Genomic DNA, 18,977 nt, shown 5'->3' with positions numbered 1-18,977 from the left:
TTCTCATTATCGTATTGTACGGACTATAAGGTGCACCATGTTATAAAAGCGCACTAGACATCAATGAATGTCTATTTTCAGATCTATTTTCATACATAAGACGCATTTTAGGCGACAATAGTAAGGAAGAGTGTTGTCCCTTCTAATTAAGCAGGTAAAAAAATGTAACTGTTAAAAAAAAAACATTTTCTTTTTAAGTCCTTTAAAGTTTTAAGTGAGCGCTAGATGTTAATCTACACAGATTTCTCTCCTGAAAACCTTTCATTTGGGTGAGTAAAGTGCTTCTGTTTATTTACAGTAAGAATAGGTTTTAATATTTTCAACAGTGCAGTTAGCAGCAGCGCTGTTTTAATATTTTCAACAGTGCGGTTAGCAGCAGCGCTAGCCACAGTTAGCAGCACTTAGCGCTAGTTAACCGCGCCCGATAGTGGTAGACTAAGGAAGCCTGAGTGTTGCGGTAACTCAGGGTGCTATCAGCTAGCAGTTTGTCCCTTGTAGCTTGTTTTAACACAGTAAACAAGCAGACTACAGTTCAATATACTCACCTCTGAATGGCAACACTGTGGTTAGCGGCTAATGCTAATGCTGCTCTAACCTTGGTACTGGAGAAACTTCATTGACAGTCCTGTATAATGCTGTACTTCAGCTAAGTGGCTTTACTGCTCCTTACAACCAGACTGGTACAATTTATAAATGGTGCACCAGATTAAAAGGTGCAAAAGACGATTTTTGGGAAAAATTAATAATTTTAAGTACACCTTATAGTGTGGAAAATACAGTTTTCTTTTTATTATTATTTTATCAAGAATGATTGGACAGTAAAAGTGCACCCCCATCTATTGTAGTTCTGATTGGTCGATACACATGATTACAGATATATTATATTTGACAGACTCCTGGAAAAAATTAATTTACTGTTGTTTATATTAGAAGTAATTTCTATACTTTCAACGTTTATTTGTTGTTTTATTAGGATCCCTTTTCTCTCATTTACTCTCTTATTAATTTTTACACACGACCAAGCCATAGAGTTTCTGTGTCCTAAATCATGCCACTGAAATTAATGTATTCCATCAGGGCAGGTAACTAAGCTATAATCCACAGAAATGCACTCCTTTATTTGTCATTTTATCATCCTTCGTTCCTCCCTTTTTACTCCTATTTATTTCCATTCATTTACTCTACAGCCAACAAGCTGCATGTACTCACTCAAAAAAGATCTCTAAGCACTAATCCACAACCATACTGACCCACACTCATCTGTTTGTCATTTTCTCATCCCTCGTTCCACCCTTTTATCTGTGTTTCTTCAGAAAATGCACTTTATTGAAGTTGATACTGTATTGGAAGTCTATCAAAGCTTTTCTCTTCAGTACAAGAGGGTTTGTGGAATACGTGTGTGGTGTATTGCATGACAGTTTATTAAATCCATAGATCTATATCATTATTTATAAATTATATAAAAAAGAAAAAAAAAGAGTCTAAGAGGCTTTGAGAAATAATAATTAATAATATAATTAATATAGTTAAGCACATAAATGCTAGCTGGATCCCAACTTATGTCAAAGGATGTGCAAAGATTTGAACACCTAATAAAAATAGGAATGCAGGGGACAGCCGAGGTGAAATTACATCACCCACTGAGCTGGTTTCCACTGTATCATTCAATAATACACCCAATTCAGCCATGCACAGACCTCCTTCCTGTTAGCGGATTATACTGTTTTGGACAGAAGTAGAAACTATGACATCAGTCTATGATTTAAACTCAAACAAACATATTTCAGAATTTAAACTTTTTCTGCCCTTTTCCATAAACCTTATAAACTCTGAACATTAACAATGACCTATTCTCCATGCCCATTAAAGAGGGGGGTTAAAGTTGCCATTGAATGCATGCTGAATAGAATATATTTATTCAGTAATCTGTGTATATAAACATATAAACTTTTTAATGGCAAAAGCATCAGTATAAAAATTATATAATGCAACAAGTAGCATGCAGACAGTGTTCAAATATACAGTGGCATGCAAATATTAGGGCATAACTTCTTTCCTGTTCTTGTGAATATACAAGTGAATAAAAGATGACCTTATTTCCAAAAGACTTAATGTAAAATATAAGATTACACATTTGTTTAATATTTAAGCAATATTTTTTCCTTTTACTTTTTGCAGTTTTAAAACAAAAACTGAAAATGACTTAACAGATGTTTTTTTCTTAAAATATATTATTCTCCTTTCTGACCAAAAGTTCAGTTTTGCAGATAATGAAAAAACATCTGTTTTCAATCACAGGAAATAATCTAAACCTAAGCTATCTCATTAACAAAATGCTTAGTTAAAATATATTGTCTTAATAGTTAAGCAATATGCACTTTTCTTTTATGCTTTGCAGCTCTAAAACTAAAGCAAAAAAATGCTTAATAAATCTATTGGTCTTATTTCTGACTAAAAGTTTTGCAGGTCATAAAAAAGAAAAGTGCTGTTTGTAAAAACTGTTTCATTTTGGATGGAAGGTGAAACGATTTATTTTAGGAGTGATTGAAATGGCAGACCTGTTTTCAACCACTTATATAAAAGTGACCTTTTCAACTTCCAATTTCATCCAAATTTATACATAATCTAAACCTATTTTATTAACAAAATGCTTAGTTAAAATATAATATTCACTTAACATTTAAGCAATATCTGCTTACATGTATTTCTGTTTTACAGTATTAAAGCAAAAACATAACAGGTGAAGATGTTTTTTCTATAAATCTATCAGCCTCATTTCTGACCAAAAGTAAAAAGTATGTTTTATTTTGAAGGAAATGTAAAAGAAGAAATCTTTTAGAAGTAGAAGTTAGACCTGTTTTAACCATTTGTTTTCAATTTTTTACCTTACATTTTCAGGCAAATCTATACATAGGAAATAACGTAGACCTCTCATTAACCTTTTTTAACCACTTTAAAATATCATATTTTCACATTTTGTTCTTCCATTTCTAAGGATTCATATTTGTGTTAGCTGACCTTATATATATGGTAAACATTAAACAAAACAATTATAATGCAATAATGAAATTACCTTTATTTTAAGCCTTCTGGAGCTTATTCATCTTATGATTATTCACAGTAACTAAAAGTTCAACCACAATGCCCAAAGGTTTGCATGCCACTGTAAATACCAAGCTGTTATTTCAAAATTCACACTTTATAAATTAGATATAATAAGATAAAACTGCACATTTGTTAATGTTGATTTATTTTTATCATCATAAAACAAAAGCATGTGAAAAATAACAAACACAAATGGTAATTCCATCAGTATATCAGTGAACAGTTACATGGCTTTTTTAACATCAAGTAAAAAATGCACACACAAGTTAAGTTAATCCATAAGTGAAGTACAATTCAGGGTTAGTGCAATACATAGTCTTATGCAAAAGTTGGTAAAAGTATGTGTGTGCCTGGTAGAATTATGCACTTTGTTTTTTTGTTTTTTACAGAGATGTTTAGTAGTACTTACTTTAACATTATAAAACATCCATAAAATGTGGCACATTCAATACACAAACATTTTACACAAGTTAAGTTGTGTAAAAATGAACAAAATTCGTCCAAACTTTTGAATAAGATGTGCATATATCAAGTGTCAAGTGATTAAAAAAAGGTGATTCATAGGATCAATTAACATTGTGTTGTGTTAACAGCACACATTTACATACACACACACACACACACACACATACACACAAACATCATCTAGCACCTGTACATCTTTTCATATTCATGCAATTATCAAATTATCAGCCAATCGTGTGGCAGCAGTGCAACGCATTATGCATGATGAACTTGGCAGATATGGCCCAGAAGCTTAAGGCAATTTTCCCATTTTTCCCATCAGCCATCAGAATAAGGAAAAAGGTGATCTCAGAGATTTTGGCGTGGCATGAAAACTTCTGTAGAGTCTATAGAGTTTAATCAGATTGGTGCAATACAGAAAAAAACATAAAAAATCAGCAAATGAAGACAGAAAAACACAGCCTGTTCTGATGGATCTCGATCTCTGGTGTGGCCCACAGATGTAAAGTCAGAATTTGGCACCAACAGCATAAATCCATGCATCCAACTTGCATCGTGCCAGCAGTCCAGGCTGGTGGAGGTGGTGTAATGATGTGGGGAATGTTTTCTTGGCAAACTCTGCCCCCCCTTAATATAAATCAGTCGCTTACTGGGCCCTACTGAGGTTTAGTATATTTTCCCAGCACACTGCTCAGTGGTATTCATGAAAAATCCTTTGGTGTCAAACAAAAACCCTAAATCTCCATTTTTTACTGTTTAATTTTTTGATAATCTAGTATCTAACAAATGTAGTTGTTCCCACATTGTGTCAAATGCTGAATGAACCAATAGAAAAAATCCAAAATGACATTAAAAGCTCTTTAAAGTCTTTAAAGAGCCTCTAAACCATATACCATATTTTTTCCATTAATTTTTTATTAACATTTCCTAACCTTTAAAAACACTTTTATAAGTCAATAAATAATAATGGCTGCAGCTCAGCCAATCAGCTCTCCCTTCTGCCCTGCCTCTAAACCCATACATCACCCATACATGCCCCTTCCAAACTACCCCTCCCATTTTTTTTGCCATTTTTTACCCCTCCAATTTTTTAGCCTTTTTTCAGGTAAAGTAACATTTTTGGACATTTAAGGTTTTGTGTGACAGTAAATCGAGGCAAGCCTTCAAAAATGGATGTTACTGTGAATAGTTAAGAAAGCAATAGATCAAATTAGCATTCTTTCCAAAATGTTAATTAAGACTACTGTAATATTTTTGGAATCGCCTTGACAGTCCACCAATTTATATAAAAGTCAGTGGATTAAAACTTGAAAACTTAAAAACTAAAATGTAAAAACTTTAAAAGAACAGCGAAAAATCCTTCAAACAATAAGTGAAAGACACTTAACTTGTTGAAAGGTATGTTACAATGAACTGACTAAGACTTGTTGCGTATTAAGGATGCACTAAATATTTGGCAACCGAAAATCTGGTCTGAAAATGGCCACTCGTATAATTTAATACTTCCTCAAAAACTGACTTTACCTGTTTTCCTGCTGAAAGATACAAGCTGTACAGGGCTAGCTCAGAAAACGTAACATAAGATAAGCTAGCCAACTTAGCTTTAGCATTTGTTTGTTTACCAAAAGACAGATTGCTTTTTCTGTGTAAATTCCAAATTAGCTAGCCAGCTACATGAGACTTGAGTAGAACTGCTGGGGTAAATTTATGACTAAATTGCCCTGCTTAAGTAAATTTATTATTAGCATGGCATTGCTGAGGGTGATTTATGATGAAAATAGCAGCGCTGAGGTGAGTAACTAGAATAGCTGTGAATTTATAAGTGAATAAAGTGAATTTATAATTAGAATGGCACTACCAGGAGATGTGTATAATTAGAATAGCACTACTGAGCTAATTTTATTACTAAATTCGCACTGCCAGAAAGTAAATTTCTGATTAGCATGCACTGCTGGGGTAAATGTTAATGATAACTTGTGATTGGTCTTCAGCCAACTCTATCCAAATCTATGCCAAATCTTTTTTTTCATATTTTTTCAGATCTTTTACTGAATTAGCTTTTCACAGTAAACAACACAATTTTTGCTAAGGTGCCTTAAATATGCATGCCATAATGCTTACAGATATCACAGTATTAGTGAAAACACAAAATCAAACGCTCATACTATCAAAAATGCCAACAGCAAAACGTGTCATAACAGGTTTATTATGGGTTCTAGAGTGAGGGTTGTATTACTTGATAAATGGAAGACTAGGACACTAGTCACTGTGCATCAGTCATACATATTACTTACTGTAATTTGTGAGGGCCGTGGGATTGGGGAGGAAGTGGGTTTAATCAGGATGCTACTTGTGATTTTGCTGTTGGTCTTAGTTGGAGTACCACCGGATAGTACTGGAGTCCTTTGCTCCTGCCCAGGGAAATAGCAAGGGCTGATGGGCCGAGAAACACTATTCAGAGCTTGCATGTAGGAGTTGCCTAAATGAATATGAATTTTGTTGTCTTCAGTGGTGATGACATTTGCTCCCGAGCTGTTGGACCTCTGTAACTGCCAGCTATTTTGTCTCTCTGGAGACACACGGAACACAGTGTGACTCGCTGTGACTTCCACCAGCTCTCCAGGCTGTGGCCTTTCAGGGGTTCCTGGTGTGCCGGGCACTATTCGAGTAGGAGACATGGCTCTGTCTGGGGTCATTGAACTAGAGAGGTCGGACACTGTTTGGGAATAAGCTGACACAGGTGACACTGAGCAATCAGACATGCAAGGACTTTCTGGACAATCCTGGCTTTTGTTGTACGGTGAGACCGAAGCATTCTGGATGATGGTAATTCTCTGTTTTGGTGGGCCTCCACTGGTTGGGATAACCGCTGTACTGGTGAAAGACTGGATATTCTCTAGAGTGGGGCTTGTGATGGAAAGAGTGGCTGTGTTATGGCCATGGTCTGGTGTCACCTTGATGTGGAGAGGTTGGCCTGGACTTTGAGGACTACAGAGGACTACATCCCCTTGCTTCACATGAGTTTCATTTGGTTTTGGTTGCATTTTGCCATTAATTGGCTCTCTATTCTTTAAGAAAGGACCTCTGACTCTCCTCATATTGTTGTTCAGGTTGTTGACATTGTTGCATTTAGCGAAGTTAATGTCATTATAATTGGGTTGTTCCTCCAGATCACTTTCCTCATACAACTTTCCATTCAACACAGCTCGTTCCAGTGAACCAAGGCTGTTAAAATCTGAAGGCAGGTTGTCTGTTGCATCTGTCTGGACTTCCTTTGTGCAGACGTGAAGGTCTGAGAAGCGTCTGCCGTTCATGCCAGGCCGAAGGCTTTTACTAAAGTGACGGTATCTCTCCAGCTCTTTCGTTAAGGTGTCCATCTCTCTGGCAAGTTCTTTGTTTTTGACTTCCTGCTGGGTAAGTTTCCTCTGCAAGGTTGCATGTTCTGTTTTCATGCGGCATATGGACTCTTCTGTGCCCATATATTCATGAATCTTTTCCTTCAGTGCCTCCACTTCTCTGGTTAGATGACTGGATTTGACCTCTTCGTCTTTCAGACGCTTGTAAAGAATGTGTTCCTGGTTGGATTCTTCTTTCTCAGCCAGCTGATATTTCGAAAGCTCCTTTCTAGAGATTTCCAGTTCTTCCATAAGTACTTTTGCCCGTTCTTGTTCGTTGGAGTATCTCTTTTCCAAGGATTCAAACTCGTCCTCCGTCTTCATCAGATCATCCTCCACCACTTTCATTTCCTTCAGCTTCCTCCTGAGCCGCTCCACCTCCTGTGTTAAATCTTTCACTTTGTTGTCTTCCTGTTGGAAGTGATTCGGGATGAGTCCTTTTATCTTTTCGTCTTTAGCTTTGCTCCGCAATAACTCCCTTTCAACAGCCTCCAAAGACTGAAGTCTTTTCTTCATCATGCTGACTTTGGATTGTAGGTCAATGTTTTTCTCCTCCTCTGCTTTCAGCGTGTTCCTGAGCTCGTCACGTTCCTTGATGACAACGCACATCTTTTCCTCCAGTTCTGCTTTAGATCTCAAGGCTTTCTTACTCTCCTCGATCAGCTTTTCAGTCACCGATGTGACTTTGTCCTGTTCTGCCAGCAGTTTGCCAGTGCTGTTTTGTACCTTATCTTCCATCATTTTCAGTTTCTCAGCCATGGCTCTTCTTTCATCCACAAGCATCACTGTCAACGTTTTCAGCTTTGTTAGATCTTCTTTCAACATCAACTCTGTCTTCTCCAGTTGAAGCTCAGCGGCTTCAAGCTCTTTGATCCTACCTCTTAGGGCGTCTAGTTCATTGCACATATGTTTAGTTATTGTACGCTCCTTGTCTAGGCTGCATTTGAGGGAGCTGGATTCCTGCTTGCTCTTCCCAAAAGCGTCCTCTAATTTCTCCAGCTCCATAATTCTATGGTTCAGCATGTCCACTTCTGCTTTCAGGCTGTGACTTTGGTTGGACTCTCTTTCCAGCTTTCTGTTGAGGTCCCTGCACAGATCCTCCATCTTGATTAATTCCTCATCTTTTCCTTCCATTTCTAGTACTCTTTTCCTTAACTCTTCTACTTCTGCAACTAGACTGGAGTTGCCACACTCTCCATGGCTGATTTTGTCTCTCAGCTCCTGCAGTTCTTCCTCTGCCCTGCGGAGGGTCTTGTTCGTCTCCTCCAGCTCATCCAACTGTCGACTAAGTGTGGAGAGTTTTTGGCGCAGCTGTCGGTTCTGGCCGTCTTCGTTGGTCAGTTTGGCAGTCATGGCTTCCTGTTCCTGGTGAAACCGGCTGGCCTGGTCACGCAATTCAGCCTCCAGACGCAGGACTTTACTCTCCTCCTCTTGCGCCCGGATCTGAGCTGTGTTTAGCTCCTCTTGGGTCTGGGTGGTAGAAATCTGTAGCTCTTGAACTTTCGCTGTTTGCTGAGCCAACTGCTCGGTGAGGCGTTGCTGTTCATCAACAACCAGTAGAGCAAATGATTTCAGCTTAGTCAGCTCCTCCTTTAGATTAGAGACCGTGCTGTTGTTCTCCTCCTCTTTTCGCTCCTGATAGGCCTTCTCCTGATCAATCAGCAGCTTCAGTCTAATGAATAAAATAAGAGACAGAGACAAAAAAGGTTAGGTGGATCGTTATGCATTATAGCCCCACATTGTGTTTTTGTTTTTGCACATCAAACAGGATATATCCCACATTCTGTATGAATAAACACATTTGAGTTTGGTGAATATCTTTGGTTACATTCTACAAACAGAATGTATGGGTAAATCCTTAATAAATCTAAGTATATTTAATGTTTTGTTTACTCTGTTGCCATTGACACTAGAACACAATTAAAAAATAATAATCAGAAAGAAACTGTTAATTTAATCATTTCTCTCATTCTCATTTATTTCATTCTCATTCTCTCTCTTTAACATGTACATGTAGGTAGGCTGTGCTATTTCAATAATGTTCACTGACCTGAAGTTTTTTTTATAGTCAACTGCCTGCTCATAGTGTTGAAGACTGAAAAAACAAGTTACTATTTGTCTAAATTGAGATTGCGGGTTAACTCAAGTTGTTTGATTCTAATTTTATGAATTTGTATTCTAATATATAGTGTTTAGTACCTTAACAACATTTCACTTTATTTTTAAAGCTTTTAACAAGGTTTTTTTAAGGCAAAGGGTTGCCCCAAGTTTTCATGCTTTTTTTTTTTTACATATGATTCACAAGCAGAAAATATGAAAACTTTATAAAATCACAAACAAGTACCCCGGCACATGTAGAGGCATGTATGGCCCTGTTCACACCTGGTATTAACATGCATTGGTGGTGATCCAATCACAAATGATTGACTAAATGCATAGCCATTCACACCTGTTTTTTTAATGGGGTTCCTGTGGCCGATTATGATTGGATTTCTCACATCATTCCTGCTGGAGGAGGGTCTGACTATGGTAAGAATCTTACAGCCCAAATCACAGCTGCCATGACTATCACCTTTATTGATTAGCTTGCTGCATAGTCAGATAACTTGTGTGGACAGTGAACATTTGGATCTTTCACTTATGCTTGTACAATTGTGGTGTAATATTTACATTCCAATTTCTTTCTAAGCACGCAGCATGTCCGTGTATTTTAGTAAATGTTGTTGAAAATAAGATACAGATCACTGTATCACTCTAGTAGCGTAACATCTACTCTCTAATCCACTGGATCAACTGACAGTGACGAGAGAGAAGCCTAAAACAAGGGATATTTCTCCTTGTAGTTTAGGAGGGTGCGGTTCCGGAGATGATAGAACTACATCCCTAAAAAAAGACTTCAATTTGACCTCTTGGGCCTCAACTCATTAGTATGGACAGAGAACACCCTGTGGGAGAAATCCTAAGGTTTTCGTTACAGCAGCTCCTTTTATTTCACTTTAAAAAGTGAAAGTTATTTCACTTTAAAATCCCAGACGTCCTACTGAAGGACACTGCATCCATTTTCTCCTATTGATCACTGTTCTTTCTGCACTTAGTTAAAGTTAAAAACACTGTTTGAAGACATTTGCTTTGTTATAAGAGGTCCTACATGCTGCACATAATATTTTAGTTTTAAAAAAGTCAACAAATGAATTAAAACTGTATTTAAAATCTGTGTAGAAAAACACAACATAGAAGACAAATATCGGAAATTATATTAATCTTCATATCCAGGTATCAGTAAACCTAAAATGTCACATCACTTAATTTAGCTAATTAATACATTACTATATACTAATTTATACATATATATATATATATATATATATATATATATATATATATATATATATAGTAAGTCTACACCACAGAGATTATGAAGCATGCCAAAATACAAACTAGACCTAACAAAAAAATGTGGAATTAATCTATATATAAGTTTGATTCCACAAAAAAAAAAAAAAACATGTTAGTTTAAGTTGGGCAGTTCAAGCTGGTTGACCAGTTTAGGTCTTGAGCAGCATACAGTATGTTTCTCTTTCTGAGTTTAACGTGGATGTTTAGATTAGTTGCTCTACAAACATGATCAACCCGACCTAGCTAAATAACTAGCTATATATAAGCTAAATATACAAGCTAAATAACTAGCTATATATATGCTAGTTAACTATAAATGCTAGTTATTTAGCTTGGTCAGGTTGATCATGTTTGTAGACCAATTAATCTAAACATGTTAAACTCAGACAGAGAAAAATACTCTATGCTGCTCAAGACCTAAACTGGTCAACCAGCTTGAACTGCTTGAAGATCAAGCTGGTCAACCAGCACACTAAGTTGGTCAAAAGTTGTTTAACCAGCTAGCTTATCAGTACAAGGTATGCCTTTGCTTGGATGACAAGCTTTTGAACTAAACTAACCATCAAAGACCAGCTTAGACCTTCTGAAACCAGCTACCAGCAGAAGCAGGTTTCGAGCTGGATATTAAACAGACTGATAAGCTAATCTGATCAGTTTTCTTTTGTATCCATCTGCAAACACAGTTTTATCTACTAAAAAAAACGAGGTTACAAAGTCCAAACTTGTTCAGAAACTGTGTCAGCGACCCGGTTACGCTCTCCACTCCTGCAATAACGCTACGGTTCCTTTAGCACTATTTGTACACATGAGTTTTTAAATGCGTTCCTACCTGAGGCGCAGTAATCACTGTGTGAAGCTGTTGAGAGTTGAAAGGCAGCTCTCACATCTGCGATGTGAGCATTCCAGCAGAGAAACCAAACAGTGGGAGATGGCCTCACTGCATGCTCATTGCCTATGGAGCATTACATCATTGTGCTGCCCTTATATGGAACTTTATGTTGCACAGCCTCTCACAGGAGGGGTATGAGCTCATGTGTGAGGCACAGACTGAGTGTGTTTATGTAGCGTGTGCACATAATAGAAAGAGAGGGAAAAGAGAGGGAGAGAGAGAGAGGGCGAGAGCATGGAAGGGGGAAGTATGTGGTGAGGATTTTGTATGAGAGAGCGAGCAAGGCAGCAAGAGCTTGTGTGTGTGTGTGAGAGAGAGAGAGAGAGGAAGTGATATTTGTTATGTAGAGTGGTAAATGCAGCAATTCTAGGGTTAAAAAAAGAACTTAGTTCTAGCAAAGTTACATTTCCTTCAGGTCTTCCCCATAGAGTTGGGCAATAACAAGGATATTTTATAGTATTGTGATAAATTGATTATTTTACTGACGATATGCTTTTTAAACTATATCAAGAAATATCATACCATCATTAGTGTTTAAACAACACTGTCCCACATGCACTTTTCATTACAGATAGTGTAAAAAGGCCTGCTTAAATGAATTAAGTAAAGCAAAAACTGAATTAAAACTTTGATAAATATCACTGACAAGACAATGAGATGCCTTTAAATAGAGCTATGGAAAAAAATAAGAGGCCACTTTAAAATGATGAGTTTCTTTGATTTTACCAAATTTAAAACCTCTAGAATATAATCAAGAGAAAGATGGATGATCACAAGCCATCAAACCACCAAGCTGAACTGCTTGAATTTTTGCACCAGGAATGGCATAAAGTTATCCAAAAGCAGTGTGTAAGACTGTTGGAGGAGAACATGATGCCAAGATGCATGATAACTGTGATTAAAACCAGGGTTATTCCAACAAATATTGATTTCTGAACTCTTAAAACTTTATAAAAATGAACTTTTTTTTGCTTTATTTAAGGTCTGAAAGCTCTGCATCTTTTTTTTGTTATTTCAGCCATTTCTCATTTTCTGCAAATAAATGCTCCAAATCACAATGTTTTCATTTGAAATCTGAGAGAAATGTTGTCTGTAGTTTATAGAATAAAAAATAATGTTCATTTTACTCAAACATAAACCTATAAATAGCAAAATCAGAGAAACAGATAAACTGAAGTGGTTGCTTATTTTTTCCAGAGCTGTACTGTGATCCAATATGTTGTCCCGCCAAATGTACAAATTATCAGTTCAGCCAAACTTGGAATTAATCCAGTACAATGCTTAAATTTTTTTTTTTTGCATATATTTTACAGAGTATTTAGTTAAAAAAATTGCAATAAATAACATTTTCTTAACAACTGTCGATTTACCAAATAACTTCTAAGCTTTTAAAATATATACACCTCTACCAAACAATTGAAATTACAATTGAAAAAATAGGACAAAAAAAACCTGCATAGGGTCTTCACGTTAGGTCAAGAATACCCAGAATTATTGGGCACAAGGCAGATACACCCCCTGAACATGGTGCTCGTTTACTGCAGGGAATCACATCATGTGCAACCATTTACTCCCACACTTACACCTAAAGGGGCAATTTAGCTTAGCCAATTCACCTACCGTGTGTATTTTGGGGGAGGTGTGAGAAAACCGGAACACCTGGAGGAAACACAGACAGTGACCGGAGCAGCGAGCAGGGATTGAACCCACAGCCCTATAGGCCCCTGGAGCTGCATTACACTATCGCTGGCAATCAAAAACGCTTAGCTTCAAAAATTCCACCCAAAACAATCCACATGTGTCAAGTGATTTACTAGTTACTAACTTCCTCTTCAGATGACAACGGAAAAGTCATACCATTGACAGACAAAGTGACCTCTAGTACGTTTTTTTAACCCACCTAACCTTTTCCGTTTGGCACAATCAGGTTAATTATGTTAAATTCAACACCTTCTTAAGTACAATATAGTGACTCAACTTGAACACCCAAACTGTCCCTTACTCTGTTTTAAAATCATTTGAAAAATGGACCAATAGAAATTCTAAAAATGACCTGAAATAAACTCTTTTTACACTGACTTCCATTGAAAGTTAGAACCCTACGGATGGATTTTCTGTCCAAAATCGCACCTTGTGTTCTCAGCTTAATTACTCAGGAATCCCTTCACACATAAATGCAATGATAATCCATATATGGTAAGAAAGGGTGGAACTTACTCTTTCTAAAAATAGCGATGGCATCCCAGTGCGGTAAAGCTAAATCTACAAGAAACCCGTTGAGAAAAAGTAAGAGAATCCTTAAAAAAAAAAGAGAATCCCTTAAAAAAGTAAGATAATCTCATTCCCCAACCAATATTATCCACCTTTAGTGCTTCAAACATATTTATATGATGTTTCAAACCAAATAATATCAGTAAATGACTCAAAAGTGTCCACAGAAAAAGTGTGAAACTACCTGCTTTACTCAAACTAAAGCTAGGTATGGTGTGCGCACTACTTATATAGTTTTTATTTTACTTGCACATTTTACTAAGTAGTTATTTTGCACTAAACATTTTTATTTATGTACACTAAAAAGTTTATATTTTTGTATCTTTAGGTGTCCTGATCAAAATACTGAAAGGCATAGGCTGCTCTGAGTGTCAGGTTTTTAGTATCTACATGTATCCTAGAGGTGTGATTATCAAGAAAAATCCGCCTGATGCTCTCCATTTATTTTGTAAAAGTAATAAAGCATGTAATTAATTATCATCAATATTCTTATGCGTTCAACTCATAAACACTCTAGTCTAACCATTTTTGAAGTTATCTTAGGTGTAAATATATTTAAAGTCTATACATTAAAAAATAAGTAAAAAAATAATCATTTGACCAAAACAGGGCCACTTTCAGGAAAATATAACAATTCTGCTTCCTTTTACATTTTAAATGATTATATTTTTGAGCAGCTGTATGGCTTCTGGAGTAAATATATAAATATATATTTGTATGTTTATCAATCCTACAAAAAGTGGTGCCCCTTTAGGGTTTCCAGCCCTAATCCAGTTAACCTTAATAGCATCTGAACACAGAAATCAGGTATGCTAGTTTTGTCCTGGATGATAAATACCCAAGGCTTAATTTGGGTGCTCCTGCCTTCCCTATTCCTTAATAGATAGTTAATAGTTTCTGAGCACACAGATGTTCTTTTTTGGATATTTTGGTTTGTTTCACCATTTGTGATTCACTACTCATTGAGCTTATGAAGCTCCACTGGCTACCGGTTGTGGCTCGCATTAAATTAAAAACCCTTACGATTTCCTACAAGGTAATGGCAGAGCAGGTTCCCTCCCTCTTGCACTTACACCTAAAGGCGTATATTCCCTCCCGGCACTCCTGCAGTGAACATCACCTGGCTTTACCAAATATTTACACAAGGCAATCCAGACTGTTCCCATACAGAGTTCTTCCCCAATGGTGGAACAAACTACCTTCCACTACCAGATCAGAGCCCATTAAAGAACACTTACATTTCTAAAACCTCTAACAAACTAACTACATTTAACCTCATTCCCTGCTCCCCTTCCTCTCCTCCTCTATCCAACTATCCCCCCCCCCCCCCCCCCAATTTTTATTTTTGTCTTCAACTGCTATGTCCTCTACTGCTAAATGTACATCATTGTAAGTAAATGTAATGTAATGTAAAAATATGATTTGCTACATGGTAAACAAAGTAATTAACTAAACATATTGGACAGGAGGGGTTCCACTGTCAGGGATCAAGCCTAGTTGCAAACCATATTTTCCTTTCAATTAAAAAAAATTTTTAAAGTGCTGTGTAGTCCATAAATAGGTTGATTTCATGTCTAGGAAACTGCTCCAATATGTTCCAAATAGAACCTGTTAGACCTACTTTAGCCTTTAGCCTTGACTCATCCTATTTATTTTAACAGAGAGAGCTGCCGCATTGAACTATGGGTTGAATGCTGCCTCAATGCAATGTGAAAAAGGTCAGCAGAGCTCAAATTTAAGCACTAGTTTAGTACGGCCTCTACGTTTCGTTCAGCCAATCAGGTAGGAGTTGGTGATGCCACACACAGACACCTTTTAAACAAGAAAGCAGCAGAATCTGGCTATACAAAATTATAGACGAGAATGAGGTTGACATTAAAAAATATATATATTAAAGGTCTGATTACATGTTTTTTTCATATGTGCTTCGGTGCTTCTGTTTCAGGCTGTTTTAGTTCAGTGAAGGAGTGGACGGGGAAGAAGCCCAGGATTTAGTTTTTTACTTATGAATATTCATGACATGGAAACATCATGCCTCGATTGGCTAACAGCACTGTAATGGCTCTGAATCCTTAGGAGTCCATTAATCATTATTTCGGGTTAATGTCAGTCCGGGGGCTTTTCCTGATTCACTCATTTTTCTGTCTGTTTTCTTGTATTGGCTGATGCAGGCAATGGGGATAGAATAACAGTTTGACGTGCAACATTCATATGACATTAGGAGTGACATATTGTATTTCAAAATAAACAAGAACTAAAAGATTTCTAGAAAAATTACACCTTTAAATAACTGATTGCCTATTCAAGACTGTATTGCTGCTTCATTCAAAATTTAAAAGAAGTAACACACAGCAAAATACACAAAAAAGTGCATTGCAATTTTGCTAGATAGATATAGATGGTTGTACAAGTTCAGCCTTTTTACAATAGGTATTTTATAAAGCAACTTTACACCGTTTAAGCCCTAGTAAGCAGAGTAAGTAATACTTACTAAGTGTTTCTCTCTTGAGCTCTAAATATGTTTTTAGAGGATTTGGGTGTCTCAAATGTGCTTTCAGATCTTGTTAGGACAGAGGAGACAGGTTGAGCAATATCTACAGCTCTGGGAAAGAATTAAGAGACAATTTCAGTTTCTGAATCAGTTTCTCTGATTTTGCTATTTATAGGTTTATGTTTGAGTAAAATGAACATTGTTGTTTTATTCTATAAACTACAGACAACATTTCTCCCAAATTCCAAATAAAATAGTCATTTAGATCATTTATTAGCAGAAAATTTGAAATGGCAGAAATAAAACAAACAAAAAAAGAAGATGCAGATCTTTCAGACCTAATATAATGCAAAGAAAACATGTTCATATTCATAAAGTTTTAATAGTTCAGAAATCAATATTTGGAGGAATAACCCTGGTTTAAATCACAGTTTTCTTATGCATCTTGGTATGTTCTCCTCCACCAATCTTACACACTGCTCTTGTATAACTTTATGCCACTCACTCCTGGTGCAAAAATTCAAACAGTTCTGTTTGGTTTGATGGTTTGTGAACATCCATCTTCCTCTTGATTATATTCCAGAGGTTTTTAATTTGTTAAAATCAAAGAAACCTTTTCTAGAGCTGTAGGTCCCATGTGATAGATCCCAAATTGGGCAGAACCAAACTGATTATTAAAAAAAACACCATCATGTTCACCATTTTAATTAATATTTTTTTTATTTTAAACCCACCCTAAAGTGTGTGTGATGTATTTAGCATTTTCCTTGGAAATCTGTCTCATCCTCTGTTTCACCATCTCTCTCTCTGACTTCATGATTAGTCATCACATATTCATCTCTGCCACAGCTTTTTAAAGGCATGGCTCTCTAATAGACCTAATGATTGTATGTTAACCCTTCGAGTGATTATCTGAGTGTTCCAATTGCTGGTTTAAAAGTCTCAGAGACTTTTACTTTACTCAGAGACTGTGTGGGCTGTGGTTCGCATTTTGGAATGAATTATTACAAATGCCCATATGAATGTATTTCACTGAGTTTACTTAACGTTCTGTTTATACGCGTACGGGAATAAGAGGTGCAGATAGAACATGAATGTTTGTACGTGCGAGCCACATGTTTGTACAATTCTTTGTGCCTGGGGCCTGATTACCTGACAGCGATGATGTCACTGCCCTGTAATCAAATCCACATGGCTCCTTCCACCCCCCCCCCCCCATCACCTCCTTTTTCCTCCCTCTCTTTACTTGTCTAAATGATCTCACTGTTTAAGGCACAGCATGTGTGTATGTGCAAAGGTGTGTTTATAGTGATTGAAAGGACAGATGAGGGAAGAGTTGAGTAGGTTTAACTAGAGGAAAGTGTGTTTTTGATCTTTGACACTGAGCTTTTGTAAATTAAGCCATTTTAAAGTGTGCAAAAGTCTTAGATATTAAAGTGCCATTCATTCTTTTGTTAGACTTTTACAGATATAATCTCAGCATAACCAGGGCTAAGTAACAAATTAGAAATTAGATACTGGATCTTGCCACAGAAAAAGGTAAATGACAATTGGCACACTGATTTATTTATTTACTGGTTTATTTATGATTGTTTTTTTTACTACTGATGCTTTAAATAACTCTCTCATTCTTAGAGGGTAAGCCATTAGGTGGCCTTAGGGGTCTATGTTATCCATAAGTCAGACATGTACAGCTCTGGAAAAAAATAAAAGACCACTTTTTTTTCTTTTACTGAATTGAAAACCTCTAAAATATGATCAAGAGGAAAATGGATGATCACCAAAAGCAGTTTGTAAGACTGGTGGAGGAGAACATGCCAAGATGCATAAAAAATTGTGATAAAAAAACAGGGTTACTCCACCAAATATTGATTTTTTTATGAATGAAAGAGCACTTACTCTCTTAACACCTCTAAGAAACTAACTACTTCTAACCTAATTTCCTTCATCCCCTCCTTCACTCCTCTATCCCATTATTTGCCTTTGACCTTCTTAAGGCACTGACAAAAGTCTTTTTACCTTTAACTTCTATGACTTTTTGTACTTCACTATTGTAAGTCGCTTTGGACAAAAGTGTCTGCCAAATGTAATGTAATGTAATGTAATAAATATGAACTTGTTTTCTTTGTATTATTTTAGGTTCTTTTTTGTTATTTCAGCCATTTCTCATTTTCTGCAAATAAATGCTCTAAATGACAATATTTTTGGGGGGAATTTGGGAGAAATGTTGTCTGTAGTTTATAGAATAAAACACCAATGTTCATTTACTAAAACATATACCTATACATAGTAAAAACTAATTCAGAATCTAAAGTGGTCTTTTAATTTTTTCCAAAGCTGTATATGACTATATTTGGTTTTTCGCTCATTTTACATCCTACAAGTCCTACAAAGTTCAAATGTTCAGCCTTAACAGCCATGAATGCACATTAATTTTGTCATGAATAAACATTGCTTTGTCTTTCTTTGAAGGAAAACCCTGACTATAAAATATGGGTATTAAAATGTACTTCAACTTGCTTAGTTGCCTGGGTCGGGAATCTCTGTTTTTAACTGCTGGGCTGGCATGAGTGAGTCAGAATTCCTGAAAAAGGACTTTGAAAGAAGTAAAGCTGCCAGAAAGAAGAGAGTCAGTTTCATCTTAGTCTCGGTTTATTTTATTAAGGGTACCTAGAATTAACAAAATAGAGAGTAGTCAAACATGGATAGTGTTATATTGCCAGGCAAATCTGAAATTGCATTTAAGTAGCTCAAATCTGGGTATCATCAGACCACAAGAGAAGCATTCTGTGGGGATTCAGCAGTTCCAGCCTATAAGTCTTCTTAATGTGCAGGGCAAGAGTCTTGCAGCATACTTAAAAGCTAATTGACACTTTCATGGCTCTATGATCTAACCTGTTCGTAGCGCCATGATCTAACTGTTCATAGCGCCATGACCTAATCTGTTTATAGCCCCATGATCTAA

At 36.4% G+C, this 18,977-nt stretch overlaps 1 protein-coding gene across 1 annotated transcript in view; it reads right to left on the bottom strand.

Annotated features, from left to right (window-relative positions):
* filip1l (filamin A interacting protein 1-like) overlaps window positions 1-18,977 on the bottom strand; it is a 54,649-nt gene that overhangs the window by 10,474 nt on the left and 25,198 nt on the right. The window contains exon 5 of the mRNA XM_007244951.4: window positions 5,865-8,637. Within this exon, the coding sequence (XP_007245013.3) occupies window positions 5,865-8,637 (2,773 nt within the window). The remainder of the gene's footprint in view (window positions 1-5,864; window positions 8,638-18,977) is intronic.

The sequence above is a fragment of the Astyanax mexicanus genome, chromosome 23 (genome assembly GCF_023375975.1).
Source record: "Astyanax mexicanus isolate ESR-SI-001 chromosome 23, AstMex3_surface, whole genome shotgun sequence".
Taxonomy (NCBI): Eukaryota; Metazoa; Chordata; class Actinopteri; order Characiformes; family Acestrorhamphidae; genus Astyanax; species Astyanax mexicanus.
The sequence above is the reverse complement of the archived record's forward strand: the minus strand, read 5'-3'. Positions and strand labels throughout refer to the sequence as shown.